This window comes from Leopardus geoffroyi, chromosome C2 (genome assembly GCF_018350155.1).
Source record: "Leopardus geoffroyi isolate Oge1 chromosome C2, O.geoffroyi_Oge1_pat1.0, whole genome shotgun sequence".
NCBI classification, from domain to species: domain Eukaryota; kingdom Metazoa; phylum Chordata; class Mammalia; order Carnivora; family Felidae; genus Leopardus; species Leopardus geoffroyi.
In genome coordinates this window covers 69,630,748-69,644,199 of record NC_059333.1, presented here as the reverse complement: position 1 = coordinate 69,644,199, position 13,452 = coordinate 69,630,748, and the positions used below count along the sequence as shown (strand labels likewise).

Here is a 13,452-nt window from a genome sequence, read left to right as displayed (position 1 = left end):
CAAGTAAATATGTTAAACACTTATAGAAGGATGAAGACGGGAGAGGTTTTCAAGTCTAATTCAATACAAAGCTAAATTTATTAAATACCCAGTTTCCCCAAATCAGTATGATTTTAGTTTGTGAGTTTTTATTTTCATTGTAATTAAGATTTTCAAAATCTAGCCCTTCTTATTAAAAAATGTAATTAGTTGGCTTATTTAATTTCTCCCCATATGATTTAAAACATTAACCCCAAACTCAATGTCTTAAACACCAAAGACTAATTTCCATTAAAAATCGTGAAGCATGCTAACGTAAGAATACGGAGTCATTCTTCATTAAAAGTAATTACCTCGACTGAAGAGTAAACTATGCATGGAAGTAAAACAAAATCCCAACTAATGAGCACCATTCTGCGATCAAGGGCCACAGTGAATAATTCTGAAATTACAATCAAAATTACACAAAGCTAACCAGACCAAGGATTGACTTTTATTGACTATCAAAACCAAAACCATTCAAAATGACACACAAAACACCGAACCGAGCCAATTCTTTTTGAAACCTGTTGGTCCTCTCCCTCAGTCCCTTCCTCTGGCCCTTGAGAGTCCTTGTCGCCTCTTCCCTCGGCTCATTCAGGGTAGCGGTTCTTCAGAAGTTCTTTCAAGTGTTCAGGAGCCCGGCTTCTTTCGGCCCCGCCCCTCCCGGCTGACCCCGCCCCCTCCTGCCAACCTCGCCCCCACTACCCTGGACCCTCCCCGCCCCGCCCCGCCCGGCCTGCGGCGTTCTGTGGACTTCTCCCACTTTCTTTGCCAGTGTGTGACGAGCAAGGCGCCGGGAGGGGTCTATTACGCAAGCTCAGGGTGCTGCGCTAGGAGTACTGGAGACGACCCGGCAGCACTCACGAGACTATGAGGCGCGACATTCGGCGGGCTCCTTCCCGGAAGCGGAAGCTCGGGGGGCGGGCCAAGGGGATCCGGGAGTCCACGGCGGTTAATTTCTTTTATCGTTTGGCTTTACTTCCCTCCGTCTGGGCTTTTCTGAGGCTGCGAGAGATGGTCAGGTCCGGATCTCGATCAGGCCAGGTGAGGGCTGCGGACCTGAGGCGTCCACTATGGGGGTATAGAGGGACTGAGGGGGCAAGGGCCAGGAGAAGTGCAAAACTCTGAAAAAAATAAAAGCAAAGACAATGTGGAGGCGTTAAAAATGCTGGGAGAGGGGAGTTGGGGGGACACCCAATGTTAACATCCTAACACAGCCGCACTGTCCATAGATGTATGTTCTGTTTTAATTGTAGTCTTCCAGAGCGTTGGCTTTGGTGTAGGGCGCCGGTTCGAGGCCAGCCTCCGTCCTGGGTAGGGTGACTTAACCTCTCCAACGCTCAGTATATTGTTGCATCAAATACAGTTTCTTGGCTTTTCCACCAAGTGTTGCTATTAGTTGGTCTTCCGTCACAATTACTGGTATTTTACAACTACTTGTAAAAACTAAAGTCTCCCAGTTAGAGCCTCCACCGACAGCCTTACCCTTTCCAAAAGCACCCCCTCGTTGTCACTAAATGATTTATTTTCTGCTTTAAAATCTACACGAATCCTCTTTCAAGGTAAAATCTCACTTCTTTGGCCTGTCAACACAGCTATTTTTTGATTCCCCTAGTGCATTCCTTACCAGACCCGTCCCCACTCCAAGTGTATCCAGAACTGTTCACTGATATGTTCTTCAGTGTCCTGGATGCCCCATGCCCTCTCATGCTTCCATGTCTTTGCACTTTCCTTTCTGTACTGCCTGGAATGCACCTCTGTTCCTGGTACCTCCACTTTCTATCTTTTCCCTTAGCTCAGGAGCCACTCAAGAGCCTTCCCTACCCCTCTCACTTTCCCATTGTTTGGGTGCTCCTTGCTTCCCCCTTTTGTGCTTTGTGCTGACCATTATTAAACTGCTTTTCATACTAGGGACCTTCCTAATCTATATACCTCCCTTACTGCACAATTTATCTCTATATCCTCAAGGCCTGGGATAGCACATAGCATATAGTAGATTTCTAGGTAATGAATCAACTATTTCTCACACAGACTCACTACCTGGAGTGATCTTATCCTCTTTAATATATCCACATCTCTCATTCTCTCACTTGATATCAACTCACCTATGATACTGTCTTCCCCATTAATATTAATCTTAATGCTTTTTAAAAAAATACCTGGCTCAGACTTTCTTCGTGAGTACTTCCTGAGCATCCTCACCCTTATAGATCTTTCTCTTACATTGAATGAACTCAGAATATGTGCAGTCAGCAAGGGGGAAAACGTGGTTTTTGTAATCATGGTCACCTTCAAGATTCACATACCAATTCTGCCATTACTATGGTAGTGATATTAAGCAAAGTGCATTCTACTCTGAGCCTCCTTTCCCTTAGCCATAAAGTAGTTGTAAATAGGTGTAAAATCCTGCCTCAAAGAATTGGGGAGAATTACATGAGAGAACCTGGTAAAACATCTATCTCACTCTTGGCATAAATGTGCAACAAAATTTGGTCCCCTTAAAAACAGTTTACGACCATCTTAATGGTAAGAATAGCTAACACTGGGGTACCTGGGTGGCTCAGTCGTTAAGTGTCCGACTTTGGCTCAGGTCATGAACTCGTGGTCTGTGAGTTCAAGCCCCACATTGGCTCTGTGCTGACAGCTGAGTGTGGAGACTGCTTCGAATTCTGTGTGTGTTTCTCTCTCTGCCCCTCCCCTGCTCATGCTGTATCTCTCTCTGTCTCTCAAAAATAAATAAACGTTAAAAAAAAAAAAGAAAAATGGGGCACCTGGGTGGCTCAGTCGGTTGGGCCTCCGACTTCAGCTTAGGTCATGATCTCTCAGTCTGTGGGTTCAAGCCCCGCATCGGGCTCTGTGCTGACCGCTCAGAGCCTGGAGCCTGCTTCAGATTCTGTGTCTCCCTCTCTCTGTCCCTCCCATGCTCACACCTCTGTCTCTCTCATTCTTTCTCTCAAAAGTAAATAAACATTTTAAAAAATTAAAAAAAAAATAGCTAACACTGAGGTAGCACTTGTGTGGTAGATGTTACTCTTAAGTGTTTTTACACAGTACTTCTAATTCATTTAATATTCATAATAGCCTTATGAAGTAGATACTATTATCATCTCCATTTTATAGATGAGGAAATTGAGGGATGAAGACTTCGAATAATTTTCCTACAGTTACAAAACTGGTTAGCAGTGGAGCAGGATTCAGACCCACATAGTTGGTCCCAGAGTCCCTTCTTTTAAACATTATACTATAATTAGATGTATGACTTTGAACAAGCCTCCTTTCTGTAATTTAGGTTCCTAGCTCACAGAAATGATAAATCATAGGGTGTGGATTAAATTATTCTACAAATGTAATCTTACTTTGCACCTGTTAGTAGGAGATACAACTTGTAAGAAATGCATATATTTTTCTCAAATAGCAAAGAAAAAAAGTTTAATGATAATACCCAGTAGAAGTAAATGTGAGATAAAGAAAAATTATGGTCTCATGCATTGTGGTTTGGGGCACTCCTTTTTGAGAGTGTTTTTGTAAATTGTATCAAGAGCTATTAAATGAATTGTAGCCTTTCACCAAATAAATAAGCTTTTAATCCTGAGTATGAAAACGCTTTTTTCTGTACATGGAAATGTTTATTTCAGGCTTGTTTTTCAGTTGTGAAAAATAGAAGCAAACCAAGGATGTGTTATATTACTTCCACTCAAGAAAATATTATACAACCATTAAAAAATTTTGTGAAGTTATGTTAATATGGAAAAATATTTAAAAATAAAATCATAAGATTTACTTTTTTGCAACTAGCTAGTCATTATGACTAAGAAAATCCATATGGGAAAAGATTGGAAGACCCAGTAGCAAAATCTAGTGTCTAGATCTGGTTTCTAAATATAATTTGCTAAAAGGAACCATGACTTCTAGGAGGAATGGTCAACTCCACAGCTGGAACAGGAAAATTATAAGATGAGCCTGGATACATCAAAATAAAAAGCATCTGCAGAGTAAAGGAAACAACAGAGTGAAAAGGCAACTTATGGAATGGGAAAAAAGATTTGTAAACCCTCTGCCTACTAAAGGGTTAACACCTAAAATATATAAGGAACTCCTACAACCTAATAGCAAAAAACCAAATAATCTGATTAAAAAATGAGCAAAGGGCCTGAATAGACATTTCTCCAAAGAAGATACATAAAAGGCACATGAAAAAGCACATGAAAAGGTGCTCAACGTTACGAGTCATTAGGGAAATACAAATCAAAACCATAGTGAGATAACACCTTACACCTCTTTAGATGGCTATTCTCATTGGTGAGAATGTGGAGAAATTGGAATACTTGTACACTTTTTGCAGAAATGAAAAATGGTGCAGCTGCTATGGAAAACAGTATGACGGTTCCTCAAAAAATTAAAAATAGAGCTCTTGTATGGTCCAGAAGTTCTACCCCAGATTTTTTTTCCAAAAGAATTGAAAACATGATCTCAAAGAGATATTTGCACTTCTCTGTTCATTGCAGCATTATTCACATTAGTCAAGATGTGGAAACAATCTAAATGTCTATTGATAGTTAAATGGGTAAAGAAAATATGCTATATACACACAATAGAATATTTTTCAGCCTTAAAAAAAAAATCCTGCCATGTGCAACGTGGATGAACCTTGAGGATATTATGCTAAGTGAAATAAGCCAGTCAAAAGGACAGACAGTGCATTATTCCACTTCCATAAGGGACCTAAGATAGTCACACTCAGAAGCAGAGAGCGGAATGGTAGATGCCAGGGGCTGGTCTGGAGGGAGGGAGAATCGGGGAGTTGCTATCCACTGGGTATAAAGTTTCAGTTATACAAGGTAAATAAGTTCTAGAGATCTGCTGTACAATATCATACAAGTAATCACCTGTATAGTATTGTGCACTTAAAAATTTAAGAAAGTAGATTTCATGTTATGTATTCTTACTACAATGAAAACAACAACAAAAGATGAGCCCAGAGCACCTTGCTGCAGAAAGTAAGGAATTGCTCAAAAAATAATGGGGCCATGTTAAAATGATACAGGAGCTAGTTTGAAGAGACTACCACTGATAGAATCTGGGACAATTGGAGCATCAAAGTATTTTAAATAATGATGATGATGGATCATAACCCATGGCATAACAGGAATCGCTGATCCATACTAACAAACAACAAAGGAAAAGTGCTTACCTACAGTTGAATGCCAACTAATAACCATAGAAGGAAGATGGAAGTTACACAAATCACCATTTCACAAACAGTTGGGATTAAGGCGATCATCAAGGGATGCTACAACTACTGGGTGAATCTGATGAATAGAAGTCTGCATAATCTCAAAGTATCTCCCCATTAATTACTTAATACAATGTTAAAAATACTAACCTTAATACTAACAGTGAAAAACCTGGCAGATGCCATCTTAAATGATCAAAGTTTACATTACCAGTAATGGGACAAACTGGTACCATATGCCTACTTACATTAAGAAGGACAAAATTTCCCTTTTGTGGTATTCCTGCCAAAAATGCACAACCTGAATCTAATCATGGGGGAACATTAGACAAGTCTAAATGTCAAGAGGGACATTCTACAATGTAAGTGGCTTGTACTCTTTAAATATGTGAAGGTTATAGAAGACAATGAGCGATAATCCAAGGAACTGTTCCAGATTAAAGGAGACTAATGAGGTATGACAATTAAATGCAACATATGATCCTGCATTGGGTATGGACCAGAATATTTTTTTTAATAAAGGACATTATGGGAATAATTGGGAAAATGTAAATAAAATCTGTAGTTTATAATACAGTGTCAATATTAATTTCCTGATTTTGATAATTATATCATAGTTATATAAGTGACCTCGTTCTTAGAAAATATTTAGGAGTAAGTATTTAATATAAAGGGGTATCATATCTGTAACTTAGCCTGAAATAGTTCAGGAAAACCACTAATACTTAGTATTTCTCTATGTTTTTATTGTATATATTTTGTTTTTGCATATATTTTGAGAGAACATGGCAGATGTAGTAAAATGTCAACAGTTGGGGAATCTGGGTAAAGTGTATATAGAAATTCTTTGTACTGTTAGAATGAAAATTACAAAAGAGAGTTTTGATGAAAATGTGCCAATATGATAGTTACTTTTTTAGGGTGCTTTTATCCTGGGTAATTTTCATTACCTGACTTTCTGTTATATAAGCTCATGCATGTTTTTTGGAGAAAGATCACGTGTAATCTTACAATTATGCCATACATTTACCTCTGTATACTTTTTGTTTTTAATTTTGAAAGATAATAATTGCGGTAGCTGTTTTTGGACTTGGTCCAGTGTATTGGAATACCATGGTTTGGAATTTTATTATGGTTTTGGCCAGGACACCAACATATGTATATATAAAAGGGAAGGATCCTGAAGGTGTCATGCAGGGACCAGTGGAGCAGTACTATGTAGGATCTTATTTCCTATAAGGTTGGTTCTCTTTACTGGCTTCATGACTCTATCATATCCCAAGTTATCTCAAGAAGAAATATAACTCCATTAACCCAATTTTTAAAATGTATTCTCAGTAGCATATAATTCCAGATTAGTTTAATAGTTACTGCTCAAAGCTATCTTGGGATGAAATATGTCAACATGTAAAGAAAAACCATAAATGTAACTGCCAACAGTGACTACTTGTGAAGGGTGAAATGTGAAGGGGGTGAGTAGGGAATTTAACTCATGTCTTTAAAAAAAAATTTTTTTTAACATTTATTCAATTTTGAGAAATAGAGCGTGAGTGGGAGAGGAGCAGAGTGAGGGGGAGAGACAGAATCTGAAGCAGCCTCCAGGCTCTGAGCTGTCAGTACAGAGCCCAATGCAGGGCTTGAATCCACTGACCATGAGATTATGACCTGAACTGAAGTTGGACGCTCAACCGACTGAGCCACCCAGGCACCCCATTATGTCTTTTAAAAATTGTATTTTAATTAAAATTTTTTGAATGTTTATTTTTGAGAGAGAGAGCGCGCGTGCAAGCTGGGGAAGGGCAGAGAGAGGGAGACACAAAATTCGAAGCAGTCTCTGGGCTCTGAGCTGTCAGCACAGAGCCCAACTTGTGGCTCAGATTCACGTGTGAAATCATGACCTGAACTGAAGTCAGATGCTTAACCGACTGAGCCACCTAGGCACCCCTAAAAATTACATTTTAAATAGAGATTATATTTATTGATATAAGTTATTAAGATATAAAGAGGCATACCTTGGAAAATCTCCCTTGCTCTGTCCTCTAGATTCTCAGTTTCCCTCCCCAGAGGCAAACACAACGAACTGTTTGTTGCCTAACTTTCAAGATAACATGGATGCATGTTAAAGCAAGTGCATTTTTTTTCTTCTACACAAAAATTAGCCCATTTATTTTACTTTTAAAATAAAATTGTTTTTTCAAAAACAATATTGTTATATGAGTTTGAAAAGAAAAAGTGAGGGAATGAGCTGTAGGTAAAGAAGAATGGTAGAGTTTCCATGGGCTGGTCTTGTCAGGCATTCTAAATAATGTGAATAACTATTGTTTAACACACTGTTGGAAGTCCTAGCCTCAGCAGTCAAACAACAAAATGAAATAAAAGGCATCCACATTGGCAAAGAAGAAGTTAAACTTTCACTTTTCACAGATGACATGATACTTTACATGGAAAACCTGAAAGACCACCAAAAAGCTGCTAGAGCTGATACATGAATTCAGCAAAGTTGCAGGATACAAAATCAATGTACAGAAATTGGTTGCACTTCTGTACACCAATAATGAAGCGACAGAAAGAGAAATCAAGAAATGGATCCCATTTACAATTGCCCCAAGAACCATAAAATACCTAGGAATAAGCCTAATCAAATATGTAAAAGATATGTATGCTGAAAACTATAGAAAACTTATGAAGGAAATTGAAGAAGACACAAAGAAATGGAAAAACATTCCATGCTCATGGGTTGGAAGAATAATTATTGTTAAAATGTCAATACTACGCAAAGCAATCTACATATTTAATGCAATCCCAATCAAAATTGTGCCAGCATTTTTCTCAAAGCTAGAACAAACAATCCTAAAATTTGTATGGAACCACAAAAGACCCTGAATAGCCAAAATAATATTGAGAAAGAAAACCAAAGTGGAAGGCATCACAATCCCAGACTTTAGCCTCTACTACAAAGCTGTAATCATCAAGACTGTATGGTATTGGCACCATACACCAATGGACACATACACCAATGGAATAGAATAGAGAACCCAGGGTTGGACCCACAAATGTATGGCCAACTAATTTTTGACAAAGCAGGAAAGAGTATTCAATGGAAAAAAAGTCTTTTTAGCAAATGGTGCTGGGAGAACTGGACAGCAACATACAGAAGAATGAAACTAGACCACTTTCTTACACCATACACAAAAACGAACTCAAAATGCATGAAAAACCTAGGTCCCTTGTTGGGACCTCATCAAGATAAAAAGCTTCTGCACTGCAGAGGAAACAACAAAACTAAAAGGTAACCAACAGAAAGAGAAAAGATATTTGCAAATGACAAATTAGATAAAGGGTTAGTATCCAAAATCTATATGGAACTTACCAAACTCAACACCCAAAAAACAAGTAACCCAATGAAGAAATGGGCAGAAGATATGAATAGACACTTTTCTGAAGAAGACATCCAGATGACCAATAGACACATGAAAAGATGCTCAGTGTCACTCATCATCAGGGAAATACAAATCAAAACCACACAGAGTGGCTAAAATGAACAACTCAGGAGACTACAGATGCTGGCGGGAATGTGGAGAAATGGAAACCCTCTTGCACTGTTGGTGGGAATGCAAACTGGTGCAGCCATTCTGGAAAACAGTGTGGAGGCTCTTCAAAAAATTAAAAATAGAACTACCCTACAACCCAGCAATAGCACTACTAGGAATTTATCCAAAGATACAGGAATGCTGATGCATAGGGACACATGTCCCTATGCATGTGCTTATAGCAGTGCTTTTCAATAATAGCCAAATTATGAAAGAGCCTAAATGTCCATCAACTGATGAATGGATAAAGAAGATGTGGTTTATGTATACAATGGGATACTACCTGGCAATGAGAAAGAATGAAATCCTGCCGTTTGTAGCAACGTGGATGGAACTGGAGGGTATTATGCTAAGTGAAATAAGTCAGTCAGAGAGAGACAGATATAATATGTTTTCACTCATAGGTGCAACTTGAGAAACTTAACTGAAGAACATGGGGGAAGGGAAGGGGAAAAAATAGTTATAAACAGAGAGGGAGGGAGGCAAACATAAGAAACTCTTAAATACAGAGAACAAACTGAAGGTTGATGCGGGGATGGGGGTGGAGAGAGGGGAAAATGGGTGATGGGCATTGAGGAGGGCACTTGTTGGGATGAGCACTGGGTATTGTATATAAGCAATGAATCACGGGAATCTACCCCCAAAACCAAGAGCACACTGTATACTCTGTATGGTAGCCAACTTGACAATAAATTTTCTAAATAAATAAATAAATGAATGAATGAATGAATGAATGTAGATAAGTAGAATCAGAGTTATGAACTCTGCGCTCTATCTTTAACTTACGTGTTTTGAAGACTGGGGAATATAGAACATGTTCAGAGATTGAGTTTAGTCCAAATTTACTGTAGTAGGTACTTCTGGTTAAAATAATATCTCAACCTTATTTTCAGCTTAAACTTAAGGAACAAATATGTCTTGTTTGCTTGACATTTTACTTAGAACAAATAATTTATTGATTTCAATTGTAATTGTGGATTTGTATGATATATCACCTTTAAAAAAATTAATAACATGATATATACATCAAATGGAATATTATTCAGCCTTAAAAAGGAAGGGAATTTTGACACTTACTACAAGACATTAGATTAAGTGAAATAAGCCAGTCACAAAAGGACAAACAAACACTGTGTGATTCCACTTATATGAGCTTCCTAGAGTAGTCAGATTCATGGAGACTCTAAGTAGAAGCGTGGTTGCCAGGGGCTGAGGGAAGGAGTGGATGGGAAGTTAATGTGTAATGGATACAGAATTTCATTTTGGCAAGATGAGAAGGTTCTGGAGATGGATGTTAGGTACAGCAGTGTGAATATATTTAATGTCACTGAATATATTTAATGCCACAGAACTGTGCAATAAAAAGTGGCCACACTGGCAAATTTCATGTTACATTTTTATCACAAAAAGAAAGGAAGCAACATTTCAGGTTTTGTCAAGACAGCCTACTGAGAATATAATAGAAAAATATGTGTATATTTACTATAATTTAATGCATTATACCATAGGTGATATCGTCAGTGAAACACACTGGGCCTGCTAAATTAACAAATGGAAAGAAAGGGTAAGTACTTAAAGAAGTTCACCACTTGAGAAAATGTCAAGAGAGTTTTTCTTGAGTCTTTGGGCTGGACTAAATTTTGCCTATCCCAGAAAACTAGATAGGTATCTACCTTCACAGACTCTCGGGAGGAACCTTCCATATCTACCCATGTTGATCATCTTAGTGTTTAATAATCTTTATAATCATTATAAAATCTTATATAAATCCCATCTTATGGACAAGCTTCCTTATTCAACCTTTACTGGGAAGAAAATGACTACTTATATTTTAGAAACAAATTTTGTAGTATGTGAAAATATTAATGAACTTGTTTTCTAGGACACATTTAAGAAAGATATCACGTTTTAATGCAGATTCTGGCTATCCTATCCATTCTGACTCAGAAAGTCAGGTAAGATTAAACTGAATAGATAAAATATATACTATCTTTTTTAAAATGTTTATTTATTTTTGAGGGAGGAAGAAAGAGCAAGAGTGGGAGAGGGACAGAGAGAGAGGGAAAGAGAGAATCTCAAGGAGACTCCGTGCTATCAGTGTAGAGCCTGATGTGGGGCTCCATCTCACCAACTATGAGTTCGTGACCTGAGCCAAAATCAAGAGTCAGAGGAATGACTGACTGAGCCACCCAGATGCCCCTACAATACGCAGTATCTTAATTAGTCTTCAGGTAAAAGCTAAAAAGTAGGAATAAAAGTGCAGAGGTTAAGTATTAATTGCCTTAAGGACATGAAGGCTTTTTGCTTTAAAACATGTTTTCTACCAGTAATAAATTGCTTCTAAAAATTTTTTTAAAACTATATAATTTGTTGTTGTTTTCTGTGCTAAAATTTTATATATGAATTTCTAAATGAGTTTCTCCTTACAGACTGAAACTGTGCAAGGGCTTGATGGTTGTGCTTCTTTGCTGCGGGACATTTTAAGAAATGAAGATTCAGGTTTTTTAATTTTTTAAATGCCCTTTGCTAACCACCTTTTCTAAATTAATAATTCTCTTAATACAAATGAAGTTTTGTTTTAATTATTAATAGGTTCAGAAATAGCATATTCAGAAAATAGATATAATCCCAGATCTTTAGAAGGCAAAAGATTTGGATCCAAAAAGAAAGGACATGAAAAACATGTTCCTTCAGGAGTCCGGAAAGAAATTTGTAAGTATTTTCTCTGGTTTTTTTTTTTTTTTTTTTTTTTTTTATGTTTATTTATTTATTTTGAGACCGAGAACGTGCACATGAGCGCACATAAGTCGGGGAGGGGCAGAAGGAGAGAATCCCAAGCAGGCTCCACACTTTCAGTGCAGAGCCCAACTCAGGACTTGATCCCACAAACTATGAGATTATGACCCAAGCCCAAATCAAGAATCAGATACTTAACTGACTGAGCCACCCAGGCGCCCCTTTTTTTGTTTAAATATAAGCTTTGGGGTACCTGGCTGGCTCAGTCAGTGGAATATGAGACTCTTGATCGTGGGGTTGAATGTTTGACCCCCAGGTTGGATACAGAGATTACTTAAAGAATAAATAAAATCTTTAATATATATATAATCTTTAATTATGAGGGTTTTGATAAACTATTGGGATTATGCAGTTGGTCTTTCACTTTAATAATATGTGGTTATTAAGGTGTATGTGTGTGCTTATGCTTCTTTTTCTCTATTCAGCTTCTAATTACTGGGTAGTTACTTTGTTTACTATCACTTTCCCAAGAAGAAAAGTAGAAAAAGTGACTGACTGGGTTTTGTAGAAGAAAAGGTTCAAACTCAGAATGACATTTGGGAGGTATATAGAATTACCTTTGTTCTCCTTACCACTTCTTTCTATAGATAACCACAAATTGGTTTTGTTTCATGTGCATACTTACAGATACTAATTGATTTAAAATCATTTTATGTGTATATATCCTAAGTAGGTTTAGCAACTCAACTTGTTGAGCTGCACAGTTAGAATACATGGTACCTAAGAAGGTAAAATTCCAAGTTGGGTAGGTAAGTAAGGAAAGACAGCCTTCCACTGCTTGATGGTGAATGTAGCCAAGAATATTTTACATCCTCCCTGTTAACTTTGCTCACTTTATAAAGTGTAATAATTCAGCAAACAGTTTAGAACAAACAAGTTTTGATTATGTTGCCCCTGGAGGCCTGTAGAACAACATAGCCCAAAATGGAGATGAAAATACCCACAATGGGAATTCAGATAGACAAGAATGAGACTAGCTAGTTCTGTGGTTCAGGCAGGCCAAAAATATCAGCGCAGCAGTGCATGATTAGAATCAGCTTAGGCAAGAGGTAAAGTCTAGAAAGTTATCCACAGCAACAGCCCTGAATATTAAGAGATCTGGATCCAGGCAAACAGGCTGAGAAAATGAGAGTAGAGCATTTATAGGAGTAGAGGTTGATGTTCAGAATGTCATGAGTTGGAGAATAAGACAGAGAACTGAACAACTTACTAATCCATCTTGGAGGGTAGTCATTTTTAGCTTCATATTATCTTGACTTGCACTGTTCAAGAAGGTATTTGGGTGCATGTGGCCATTGAGCACTTGAAGTATGGCTAATACAACCAAGGAGCTGAATTGCAAATGTTATTTACTTTAATTAACTTAAATTTGAAAACAGATACTTGACCCAGTTATTAGAAAACTTTTCAGCATGTTTGGAATAACTTGGATATATGAATCTACTTTTTCAACTATCAATTTTATTAAATCTAAATTCAGATCAGATATTTCTGATGAAAATTTTGCATCCAAGTTGAGAGGTGCTTTGTGTAAAGTACACACTAGGTTTAAAAGATTTAATACAAAAATATCTAAAAATTTTACATTAATTACATATTGAAATGTTAATGTTTCAGATATATTGGTTTAAATAAAATGTTGAAATTTTACCTATTTTTACTTTTTTAATATAGCTACTGGAAAATTTTTAATTGCATACATGGTTTACATTATATTTCTTTTGGGCAACACTGATCTAAACTAGGGACAAGCATAGTATAGCCTGGTTTATTTATAAGTAATGTTTTGTTATTTATTTTATAAATAAAGGT

General features: G+C 37.3%; 1 protein-coding gene across 3 annotated transcripts in view; it reads left to right on the top strand.

Annotated features, from left to right (window-relative positions):
- Window positions 1–817: 817 nt before the first annotated feature.
- Window positions 818–13,452, top strand: part of CCDC14 (coiled-coil domain containing 14) — a 52,370-nt gene continuing 39,735 nt past the window's right edge. For 2 of the 3 annotated variants that reach the window (XR_006718370.1, XM_045502301.1), the window contains exons 1-5: window positions 821–1,065; window positions 10,353–10,408; window positions 10,727–10,799; window positions 11,274–11,343; window positions 11,437–11,556. Coding sequence is in view for 2 of the 3 variants with exons in the window: in XM_045502301.1 (XP_045358257.1) it covers window positions 892–1,065; window positions 10,353–10,408; window positions 10,727–10,799; window positions 11,274–11,343; window positions 11,437–11,556 (493 nt within the window). In the remaining variant the exon portion in view is untranslated. Of the gene's footprint in view, window positions 1,066–10,352; window positions 10,409–10,726; window positions 10,800–11,273; window positions 11,344–11,436; window positions 11,557–13,452 lie in introns of all 3 variants that reach the window. The other variant, XM_045502302.1, reaches the window with a different exon arrangement.